This window comes from Siphateles boraxobius, unplaced genomic scaffold (assembly GCF_051911475.1).
Source record: "Siphateles boraxobius isolate OS27281-9 unplaced genomic scaffold, OSU_SipBor_1 248, whole genome shotgun sequence".
NCBI classification, from domain to species: Eukaryota; Metazoa; Chordata; class Actinopteri; order Cypriniformes; family Leuciscidae; genus Siphateles; species Siphateles boraxobius.
Genome location: NW_027508864.1, coordinates 330,001 through 342,744, shown reverse-complemented (window position 1 = coordinate 342,744; position 12,744 = coordinate 330,001). Strand labels below are relative to the sequence as shown.

The 12,744-nt window shown below is 44.8% G+C and overlaps 1 protein-coding gene across 2 annotated transcripts in view; it reads right to left on the bottom strand.

The window, feature by feature from the left end:
• Positions 1-543: 543 nt before the first annotated feature.
• The window catches only part of LOC143749443 (vacuolar protein sorting-associated protein 26C-like), a 17,712-nt gene continuing 5,511 nt past the window's right edge, over positions 544-12,744 (bottom strand). For both annotated transcript variants that reach the window (XM_077241939.1, XM_077241938.1), the window contains 6 exons: positions 11,691-11,840; positions 11,524-11,604; positions 8,304-8,378; positions 7,826-7,976; positions 880-1,032; positions 544-795 (listed from right to left, as the gene is read on the bottom strand). In XM_077241939.1, coding sequence (XP_077098054.1) covers positions 713-795; positions 880-1,032; positions 7,826-7,976; positions 8,304-8,378; positions 11,524-11,604; positions 11,691-11,840 — 693 coding nt within the window. In that variant the 3' untranslated portion in view covers positions 544-712. The remainder of the gene's footprint in view (positions 796-879; positions 1,033-7,825; positions 7,977-8,303; positions 8,379-11,523; positions 11,605-11,690; positions 11,841-12,744) is intronic.

Here is a 12,744-nt window from a genome sequence, read left to right as displayed (position 1 = left end):
GAAAATATAACGATATTCGAAAAAGCTATTTTATGATCCCAACCCAACTTTGAGAATAGATTAACGGCGATATCTTTTTTATCGCCCGATAAGAGTCTCAGGTTAACGCAGCACGTTAACGCCTATAACGGCCCACCACTAATATATATATATATATATACGACAAATTAATATAAACACTTAGCTCATAAAGACAATCAAAGGTTTTCATACAAAATCCAGACTTGTGGGTTTAATCATATTATATCATAATAAAAATCGGAATAATTAAGTCTCACAGCATTAAAGATCATATAGGCCTTTACATATATCTCTATTCATAAAATTCCAAGTAAATAAATGTTATACTTAATGCTGTTTTGTTCATGTCACTTACAGAGTAAGTCTTTCATTCCAATTATTTGTATGACAATCATCAGCACAAAATTCATGATCATGACAGGCCTAACTTAAATATTTCAGCTTCAGTTGACAGATGTCTGCATTACACTATGCCGAAAAATAAGACTTTAAAATCAGTTTGTTCAAAAAAAGGACAATATCTCAGGTGAGCGGATTACTTTAATAAACACTTTTACTTGCTTTACAGGAGCAAATATCCATATTCACTCATGATCAAAAACGTCTTAAAATGTAATTTACTTTGAGAAGAGCAATTTTTTTTTCATGGTAAAAAAAAAAATTATTGTGACGGATCCAAAGGCTTTTGGACTCAAACTCTGACCAGCTTCAGTGGAAAGTTTTCCGTTATCAAATGATCATCGTGAAGAACAATCACAATGTTCACCTCAAATTCTAGAAGGGAAGAAAGTAAATTGATAAATGCAGTAATGGAATTTGTTATTTATTTAGAACACTGCTTTCAAAAGAGTTACTTACCGACTTTAAAGTTGGTGGTTTCAAGTGTCGGGCAGGTGAAGAGCCGAGGAAACACCATGTATATGGGGATGGAGAGGCCGTGACAGACGTCTCCTTCAGCTATCTGAATGTTCTGGATCTCTGTGGCATCTCTAGCGTAACCCTCCGCACACCCTGAACACATGCAGGTAACAACACAGTGATGTAACACTATCTGAACACATGCAGGTAACAACACAGTGATGTAACACTATCTGAACACATGCAGGTAACACTGAACACGGTGATGTAACACTATCTGAACACATGCAGGTAACACTGAACACGGTGATGTAACACTATATGAACACATGCAGGTAACACTGAACACGGTGATGTAACACTATATGAACACATGCAGGTAACAACACAGTGATGTAACACTATCTGAACACATGCAGGTAACAACACAGTGATGTAACACTATCTGAACACATGCAGGTAACACTGAACACGGTGATGTAACACTATCTGAACACATGCAGGTAACACTGAACACGGTGATGTAACACTATCTGAACACATGCAGGTAACAACACAGTGATGTAACTATTTGAACACATGCAGGTAACTGAACACGGTGATGTAACACTATATGAACACATGCAGGTAACACTGAACAAAGTGATCTAACACTATATGAACACATGCAGGTAACACTGAACACGGTGATGTAACACTATCTGAACAAGGTGATGTAACACTATATGAACACGGTGATGTAACACTATCTGAACACGGTGATGTAACACTATCTGAACACGGTGATTTAACACTATATGAACACATGCAGGTAACACTGAACACGGTGATGTAACACTATATGAACACATGCAGGTAACACTGAACACGGTGATGTAACACTATATGAACACATGCAGGTAACACTGAACACGGTGATGTAACACTATCTGAACACATGCAGGTAACACTGAACACGGTGATGTAACACTATCTGAACAAGGTGATGTAACACTATCTGAACACGGTGATGTAACACTATCTGAACACGGTGATGTAACACTATCTGAACACGGTGATGTAACACTATATGAACACATGCAGGTAACACTGAACACGGTGATGTAACACTATATGAACACATGCAGGTAACACTGAACACGGTGATGTAACACTATCTGAACACGGTGATGTAACACTATATGAACACATGCAAGTAACACTGAACACAGTGATGTAACACTGTATGAACACATGCAAGTAACACTGAACACAGTGATGTAACACTATCTGAACACATACAAGTAACACTGAACACAGTGATGTAACACTATCTGAACACATACAAGTAACACTGAACACATACAAGTAACACTGAACACTGTGATGTAACACTATCTGAACACGGTGATGTAACACTATCTGAACACGGTGATGTAACACTGAACAAAGTGATGTAACACTGAACAAAGTGATGTAACACTGAACAAAGTGATGTAGCACTATCTGAACACATGCAGGTAACACTGAACAAAGTGATGTAACACTTTCTGAACACATGCAGGTAACACTGAACACAGGGATGTAACACTGAACAGTGATGTAACACTATCTGAACACTGTGATGTAACACTATCTGAACACGGTGATGTAACACTGAACAAAGTGATGTAACACTGAACAAAGTGATGTAACACTGAACAAAGTGATGTAACACTGAACAAAGTGATGTAACACTATCTGAACACATGCAGCTAACACTGAACAGTGATGTAACACTATCTGAACACATGCAAGTAACACTGAACACAGTGATGTAACACTATCTGAACACATGCAAGTAACACTGAACACAGTGATGTAACACTATCTGAACACATGCAAGTAACACTATCTGAACACATGCAGGTAACACTGAACACAGTGATGTAACACTATCTGAACACATGCAGGTAACACTGAACACGGTGATTGTAACACTATCTGAACACAGTGATGTAACTATCTGAACGTGTGCAAATAACTGAACACAGTGATGTAATACTGAACACAGTGATGTAACTGAACACAGTGATGTAACACTATCTGAACACTTGCAAGTAACACTGAACACAGTGACGTAACACTATCTGAACACTTGCAGGTAACACTGAACACGGTGATTGTAACACTATCTGAACACAGTGATGTAACTATCTGAACACGTGCAAGTAACACTGAACACAGTGATGTAACACTATCTGAACACTTGCAAGTAACACTGAACACAGTGATGTAACACTATCTGAAAACGTGCAAGTAACACTGAACACAGTGATGTAACACTATCTGAACACATGCAAGTAACACTGAACAAAGTGATGTAACACTATCTGAACACATGCAGGTATCACATGTGCAAGTAAGACTGAACACGGTGATGTAACTATCTGAACACAGGTAACACTGAACAGTGATGTAACACTATCTGAACATGCAAGTATCACTGAACACAGTGATGTAACTATCTGAACACGTGCAAGTAACACTGAACACTGGTGGTGATGGCGCAGTGGATAAGACAAATGCCTTTGGTGTGAGAGACCCGGGTTCGAATCCACTGTGACACACCTATGTGTCCCTGAGTAAGACACTCCACCCCTAGTTGCTCCAGATGCGTGCGATCTGACATATATAGCAATTGTAAGTCGCTTTGGATAAAAGCGTCAGCTAAATGAATAAATGTAAATGTGAACAGTGATGTAACACTATCTGAACACATGCAAGTAACACTGAACACAGTGATGTAACACTATCTGAACACGTGCAAGTAACACTGAACACAGTGATGTAACACTATCTGAACATGTGCAGGTAACACTGAACACAGTGATATAACACTATCTGAACACATGCAGGTAACACTGAACACTGTGATGTAACACTATCTGAACACAGTGATGTAACACTATCTGAACACGTGTAAGTAACACTGAACACAGTGATGTAACACTATCTGAACACATGCAGGTAACACTGAACACAGTGATCTAACACTATCTGAACACATGCAGGTAACACTGAACACAGTGATGTAACATTATCTGAACATGTGCAAGTAACACTGAACACAGTGATGTAACACTGAACACAGTGATGTAACACTATCTGAACACGTGTAAGTAACACTGAACACAGTGATGTAACACTATCTGAACACGTGTAAGTAACACTGAACACAGTGATCTAACACTACCTGAACACATGCAGGTAACACTGAACACAGTGATCTAACACTATCTGAACACATGCAGGTAACACAGAACACAGTGATGTAACACTATCTGAACACATGCAGGTAACACTGAACACTGTGATGTAACACTATCTGAACACAGTGATGTAACACTATCTGAACACGTGTAAGTAACACTGAACACAGTGATGTAACACTATCTGAACACATGCAGGTAACACTGAACACAGTGATCTAACACTATCTGAACACATGCAGGTAACACTGAACACAGTGATGTAACATTATCTGAACATGTGCAAGTAACACTGAACACAGTGATGTAACACTGAACACAGTGATGTAACACTATCTGAACACGTGTAAGTAACACTGAACACAGTGATGTAACACTATCTGAACACGTGTAAGTAACACTGAACACAGTGATGTAACACTATCTGAACACGTGCAAGTAACAATGAACACAGTGATCTAACACTATCTGAACACATGCAGGTAACACTGAACACAGTGATCTAACACTATCTGAACACATGCAGGTAACACAGAACACAGTGATGTAACACTATCTGAACACGTGCAAGTAACAATGAACACAGTGATGTAACACTGAACACAGTGATGTAACACTATCTGGACACATGCAGCTAACACTGAACACAGTGATGTAACACTGAACACAGTGATGTAACACTATCTGGACACATGCAGCTAACACTGAACACAGTGATGTAACACTATCTGGACACATGCAGCTAACACTGAACACAGTGATGTAACACTATCTGGACACATGCAGCTAACACTGAACACAGTGATGTAACACTATCTGGACACATGCAGCTAACACTGAACACAGTGATGTAACACTATCTGGACACATGCAGCTAACACTGAACACAGTGATGTAACACTGAACACAGTGATGTAACACTATCTGGACACATGCAGCTAACACTGAACACAGTGATGTAACACTGAACACAGTGATGTAACACTATCTGAACACGTGCAAGTAACACTGAACACAGTGATCTAACACTATCTGAACACATGCAGCTAACACTGAACACAGTGATGTAACACTATCTGAACACATGCAGCTAACACTGAACACAGTGATCTAACACTATCTGAACACATGCAGCTAACACTGAACACAGTGATCTAACACTATCTGAACACATGCAGGTAACACTGAACACAGTGATGTAACATTATCTGAACATGTGCAAGTAACACTGAACACAGTGATGTAACACTGAACACAGTGATGTAACACTATCTGAACACGTGCAAGTAACACTGAACACAGTGATCTAACACTATCTGAACACATGCAGCTAACACTGAACACAGTGATCTAACACTATCTGAACACATGCAGGTAACACTGAACACAGTGATGTAACACTATCTGAACACGTGCAAGTAACAATGAACACAGTGATGTAACACTATCTGGACACATGCAGCTAACACTGAACACAGTGATGTAACACTATCTGAACATGTGCAAGTAACACTGAACACAGTGATGTAACACTGAACACAGTGATGTAACACTATCTGAACACGTGCAAGTAACACTGAACACAGTGATCTAACACTATCTGAACACATGCAGCTAACACTGAACACAGTGATGTAACACTATCTGAACACATGCAGCTAACACTGAACACAGTGATCTAACACTATCTGAACACATGCAGCTAACACTGAACACAGTGATCTAACACTATCTGAACACATGCAGGTAACACTGAACACAGTGATGTAACATTATCTGAACATGTGCAAGTAACACTGAACACAGTGATGTAACACTGAACACAGTGATGTAACACTATCTGAACACGTGCAAGTAACACTGAACACAGTGATCTAACACTATCTGAACACATGCAGCTAACACTGAACACAGTGATCTAACACTATCTGAACACATGCAGCTAACACTGAACACAGTGATCTAACACTATCTGAACACATGCAGGTAACACTGAACACAGTGATGTAACATTATCTGAACATGTGCAAGTAACACTGAACACAGTGATGTAACACTGAACACAGTGATGTAACACTATCTGAACACGTGCAAGTAACACTGAACACAGTGATCTAACACTATCTGAACACATGCAGCTAACACTGAACACAGTGATGTAACACTATCTGAACACATGCAGCTAACACTGAACACAGTGATGTAACACTATCTGAACACATGCAGGTAACACTGAACACAGTGATCTAACACTATCTGAACACATGCAGCTAACACTGAACACAGTGATCTAACACTATCTGAACACATGCAGATAACACTGAACACAGTGATGTAACACTATCTGAACACGTGCAAGTAACACTGAACACAGTGATCTAACACTATCTGAACACATGCAGCTAACACTGAACACAGTGATCTAACACTATCTGAACACATGCAGCTAACACTGAACACAGTGATCTAACACTATCTGAACACATGCAGCTAACACTGAACACAGTGATCTAACACTATCTGAACACATGCAGGTAACACTGAACACAGTGATGTAACACTATCTGAACATGTGCAAGTAACACTGAACACAGTGATGTAACACTGAACACAGTGATGTAACACTATCTGAACACATGCAGGTAACACTGAACATGGTGATGTAACACTATCTGAACATGTGCAAGTAACTTTGGATCAGGTTTATTCCAACATTAAGCACGCGTATAGAGCCATACCCCTCCCCCACCTTGGCCAGTCTCCTGCTCTCCCCAGCCTACACCCCCCTCAGACGCATTGCCAGGCATACCATTAAGACTGTTACAACCTGGCCTTATAGTGCACTCTCCAAACTATAGGATTGCTTCAGCCAGACGGAATGGGACTTATTAGAACACCAGGAGTTGGAAACATTCACAGGAACAATACTGGACTATATCAAGTTCTGTATCAGAAATGTGACTGTGGACAAAAACATTTGGTTTCCCCAAACCAGAAACCCTGGATGACGGCAGGGCATACAAGACATCACAAACTATAGAGGCTGTGATGCGACAACAGGAGATCTGAGTGTGCAGCTGGCAGAGGAGCTAAATTGCTTCTTTGCTCGTTTTGAAGCCTCACAACAGCAGTACTCATCTGCTCCAGCCCTGCCTTCATCCCCGCCTGGTTTCTGCACCACTCCACTCACTGTGAGGGAGCATGATGTCAGACGGGTGCTCCTAGCAAGGTGCTCAGAGCGTGAACACCAGCTCGCCCTCATCTTCACCAGAATCTTCAACCGTTCCCTGACTCAGGCAGTCATCCCGTCCTGCCTAAGATCAACCACAATCATCCCAATGCCGAAGAAGTCTCCCATTACCAGCCAAAATGATTATCGTCCTGTGGCCCTCACTCCGGTAGTCATGAAGTGCTTCGAGAGACTGGTTCTTCAGCACAAAGACTATCTCCCCCCAGACTTCAACCCCTATCAGTTGTCATATCGTGCAAACAGATCCACAGAGGAAGCCATCGCTGTAGCTCTCCACTCTGCGCTGAGCTACCTGGAGCAGCAGCAGAGCTATGGCCAGATGCTCTTTGTGGATTACAGCTCAGCTTTCAATACAATCATTCCGGACATTCTCATCACTAAACTTGTCACTCTCGGGGTGTGCAGGTAACACTGATCTGTCACTGTGGGTGGTTGTAAAGCTGAACATCAGATCTGTGTTTCTCACCGCAGGTCTCCACACGGACCAGCTGCAACTCGATGCTCTTGATGGCGACCTCTGACCTCTCCACCACCAGCTCGCCGGTCAGAGGTCGCGTGATCGCACAGCTGGTGGCGTCCAGGTGACCTTTGATCAGGAACTTGGGTAACGAGGTCCTCTATTGAACACAAAACCACACATGAGAACGATATGCGTTTTTCTGTTTGGATGATGTCAGATTTATTTGAAAATTTTTTTTTATAAAAATAAATACTATAATTGGATGTATCAGAGGCAAAATCAGGGCAGAAAATTGACTATTACTTATAAATTATGACCACTGTAGATGTAAAAATCATGATAGAATTATAGGTGCACCTGTAAAATTCATGACCCACATTCTGAATAATATTTGAATAAAGGGTAAAGGCTGGACGTGATTTTTGGCCAGTACTGTATATGAGCTTTGTGTAGTCCATCAGAGACGAGAGCGAGACCTACGCACCTCTTTGACGTTCTGCAGCGTCTCTGGAGTGATGCTGAACTCCACCGGACTCGGCAGGAGCTTGGGCTTCTGCGGCTGAAATACAGGCTGCGGTTACTGCAGGTACTCATCATGCGACTACTCATCGTGCGGCTGTACTCATCGTGTGACTACTCATCGTGCGACTACTCATCGTGCGGCTGTACTCATCATGTGACTACTCATCATGCGACTACTCATCGTGCGGCTGTACTCATCATGCGACTACTCATCGTGCGACTACTCATCGTGTGACTACTCATCGTGTGACTACTCATCATGCGGCTGTACTCATCATGTGACTACTCATTGTACGGCTGTACTCATCATGTGACTACTCATCGTGCGGCTGTACTCATCAGGCGACTACTCATCATGCGGCTGTACTCATGTGACTACTCATATGGCTGTACTCATCAGGCGACTACTCATGCGGCTCTACTCATCATGTGACTACTCATCGTGCGGCTGTACTCATCAGGCGATTACTCATCGTGCGGCTGTACTCATCATGTGACTACTCATCGTGCGGCTGTACTCATCATGTGACTACTCATCGTGCGGCTGTACTCATCATGTGACTACTCATCATGTGGCTGTACTCATCATGTGACTACTCATGCGACTACTCATCGTGCGGCTGTACTCATCATGCGACTATTCACCGTGCGGCTGTACTCATCATGTGACTATTCACCGTGAGGCTGTACTCATCATGTGACTACTCATCATGCGGCTGTACTCATCATGTGACTACTCATCGTGCGGCTGTACTCATGCGACTACTCATCGTGCGGCTGTACTCATCATGTGACTACTCATCGTGCGGCTGTACTCATCATGTGACTACTCATCGTGCGGCTGTACTCATGTGACTACTCATCATGCAACTACTCATCGTGTGGCTGTACTCATACGACTACTCATCGTGCGGCTGTACTCATCATGTGACTACTCATCGTGCGGCTGTACTCATCATGTGACTACTCATCGTGCGGCTGTACTCATCATGTGACTACTCATCGTGGGGCTGTACTCATCATGTGACTACTCATCGTGCGGCTGTACTCATCATGTGACTACTCATCGTGCGGCTGTACTCATCATGTGACTACTCATCGTGGGGCTGTACTCATCATGTGACTACTCATCGTGCGGCTGTACTCATCATGTGACTACTCATCGTGCGGCTGTACTCATCATGTGACTACTCTACAGATAAAGCGTTGTGGATTTTTTTGGTTCGCGTACCTACCCAAAGTGATAAGATAAAATAAAATTCTGCATCAAAATTTATAGACAAGACAAGTAGTTTGTTTAGGCATGGTTTGTAAGGAATTACAAACCTGCGCACATATATTCAAACGCACATAACTATAGTATCAATTCTTAATGCGCATGTGAACGCCATCAGCGTCTATCACAGGTTCACGTTTAAAGTCTGTTTAGAGAGAACGGTGTCGTCTTAGCGGCCCCTAATTTAATAACAAACTATCATTTAGACGGAAGTGAAAAAAATCAAAACTAACTTTAGCTGGAAAAAACATTTCTCAAGAACCACTATAAAACCAAAACAAGCTCTGTTACCTTAAATTATATGTTTATCTCTGTAAAGCTGCTTTGAAACAATCTACATTGTTAAAAGCGCTATATAAATGAGGATGACTTGACGTGACTTGACTACTCATCGTGCGGCTGTACTCATCATGCGGCTGTACTCATCATGTGACTACTCATCGTGCGGCTGTACTCGGCTGTACTCATCCTGCGGCAGCTATACTCGACGTGCGACTGTACTCATGTGACTAGTGTTGTCACGGTACCAAAATTTCAGTATTCAGTACCAATACCAGTAAAAATTCACGGTTCTCAGTACCAATTTCGGCACCAAAGCTTAATTTAGATTAAATTTACATATATTAAAGTGTATATCGAGGTTACAAAGATGGAAACTGTACATCTATATTAAAAACACTTTACAATAAGATTAGATAAAATGACCTAACAATAAACAATAGTTTATAATGTATAATATACTGCAATTATTCTGCTTGGGGTAATCGATTGATCGTGCGACTGACGTGCGCCTTTACTCCGTGGGACTAATCGTGCGGCTGTACTCGACGTGCGGCTGTACTCGACGTGCGGCTGTACTCGACGTGCGGCTGTACTCGACGTGCGGCTGTACTCGACGTGCGGCTGTACTCGACGTGCGGCTGTACTCGACGTGCGGCTGTACTCGACGTGCGGCTGTACTCGGCGTGCGGCTGTACTCGGCGTGCGGCTGTACTCGACGTGCGGCTGTACTCGACGTGCGGCTGTACTCGACGTGCGGCTGTACTCGGCGTGCGGCTGTACTCGACGTGCGGCTGTACTCGACGTGCGGCTGTACTCGGCGTGCGGCTGTACTCGACGTGCGGCTGTACTCGACGTGCGGCTGTACTCGGCGTGCGGCTGTACTCGGCGTGCGGCTGTACTCGACGTGCGCCTGTACTCGACGTGCGCCTGTACTCGACGTGCGCCTGTACTCGACGTGCGCCTGTACTCGACGTGCGCCTGTACTCGACGTGCGCCTGTACTCGACCGACTACTCATCGTGCGCCTGTACTCGAGCGACTACTCATCGTGCGCCTGTACTCGACGTGCGGCTGTACTCGACTTGCGGCTGTACTCGACGTGCGGCTGTACTCGACGTGCTGTACTCATGTGACTACTCATCGTGCGGCTTTACTCGATGTGCGGCTGTACTCATGTGACTACTCATCGTACGTGCGGCTGTACTCATGCGACTACTCATCGTGCGGCTTTACTCGATGTGCGGCTGTACTCATGTGACTACTCATCGTACGTGCGGCTGTACTCATGCGACTACTCATCGTGCGGCTGTGCTCGACGTGCGCGCCGGTGCTCGACGTGCGCGCCTGTGCTCGACGTGCGCGCCTGTGCTCGACGTGCGCGCCTGTGCTCGACGTGCGCGCCTGTGCTCGACGTGCGCGCCTGTGCTCGACGTGCGCGCCTGTGCTCGACGTGCGCGCCTGTGCTCGACGTGCGCGCCTGTGCTCGACGTGCGCCTGTGCTCGACGTGCGCCTGTACTCGACGTGCGCGCCTGTACTCGACGTGCGCCTGTACTCGACGTGCGCCTGTACTCGACGTGCGCGCCTGTACTCGACGTGCGCGCCTGTACTCATGTTGGAGTCTTACCTGGCAGTGCAGCATGAATTCGCAGCTTTTGCTGAGGTCTTTGGCGAGGAGCGGGCGTCTCATGTCGCAGCGGAGTGTGTACTGCAACACAGTCACAACACACCACATCAGCGCATCATCACGCCATCAGCACGGAACACGCGTGTGCGTGTGTGAGAGACGCTCACCTGTATGTTGACAAACACGCCGTGGTAAGTCTCGTACAGGACCTTGCTGCCTTTGGCCTGCAGCGGAAACTCAAATGGGATCTCGGTTCTTCCCGCCGGGACTTTTCCTGGTTTCACCACCTCCATGTTGCTGGACACCAGCTGAATGGGCTGAACATCCATCACACACACTTTACTTCTACAGAGCTTCAGATCATGTGAGTGTGTGTGAGAGAGAGAGAGTGAGAGAGAGAGAGAGTGTGTGTGTATATGTGAATGAGTGTGAGTGAGTGTGTATGTGTGAGTGAGAGTGTGTGAGCGAGAGAGAGAGAGAGAGTGTGTGAGCGAGAGAGAGAGAGAGAGTGTGTGAGCGAGAGAGAGAGAGAGAGTGTGTGAGCGAGAGAGAGAGAGAGAGTGTGTGAGCGAGAGAGAGAGAGAGAGTGTGTGAGCGAGAGAGAGAGAGAGTGTGTGAGCGAGAGAGAGAGAGAGAGTGTGAGCGAGAGAGAGAGAGTGTGTGAGCGAGAGAGAGTGTGTGAGCGAGAGAGAGTGTGTGAGCGAGAGAGAGTGTGTGAGCGAGAGAGAGTGTGTGAGCGAGAGAGAGAGAGAGAGTGTGTGAGCGAGAGAGAGAGAGTGTTTGAGCGAGAGAGAGAGAGTGTTTGAGCGAGCGAGAGAGAGAGAGTGTGTGAGCGAGCGAGAGAGAGAGAGTGTGTGAGCGAGCGAGAGAGAGAGAGTGTGTGAGCGAGCGAGAGAGAGAGAGTGTGTGAGCGAGCGAGAGAGAGAGAGTGTGTGAGCGAGCGAGAGAGAGAGAGTGTGTGAGCGAGCGAGAGAGAGAGAGTGTGTGAGCGAGCGAGAGAGAGAGAGTGTGTGAGCGAGCGAGAGAGAGAGAGTGTGTGAGCGAGCGAGAGAGAGAGAGTGTGTGAGCGAGCGAGAGAGAGAGAGTGTGTGAGCGAGCGAGAGAGAGAGAGTGTGTGAGCGAGCGAGAGAGAGAGAGTGTGTGAGCCAGAGAGAGAGAGTCTGTGAGCCAGAGAGAGAGAGTCTGTGAGCCAGAGAGAGAGAGTGTGTGAGCCAGAGAGAG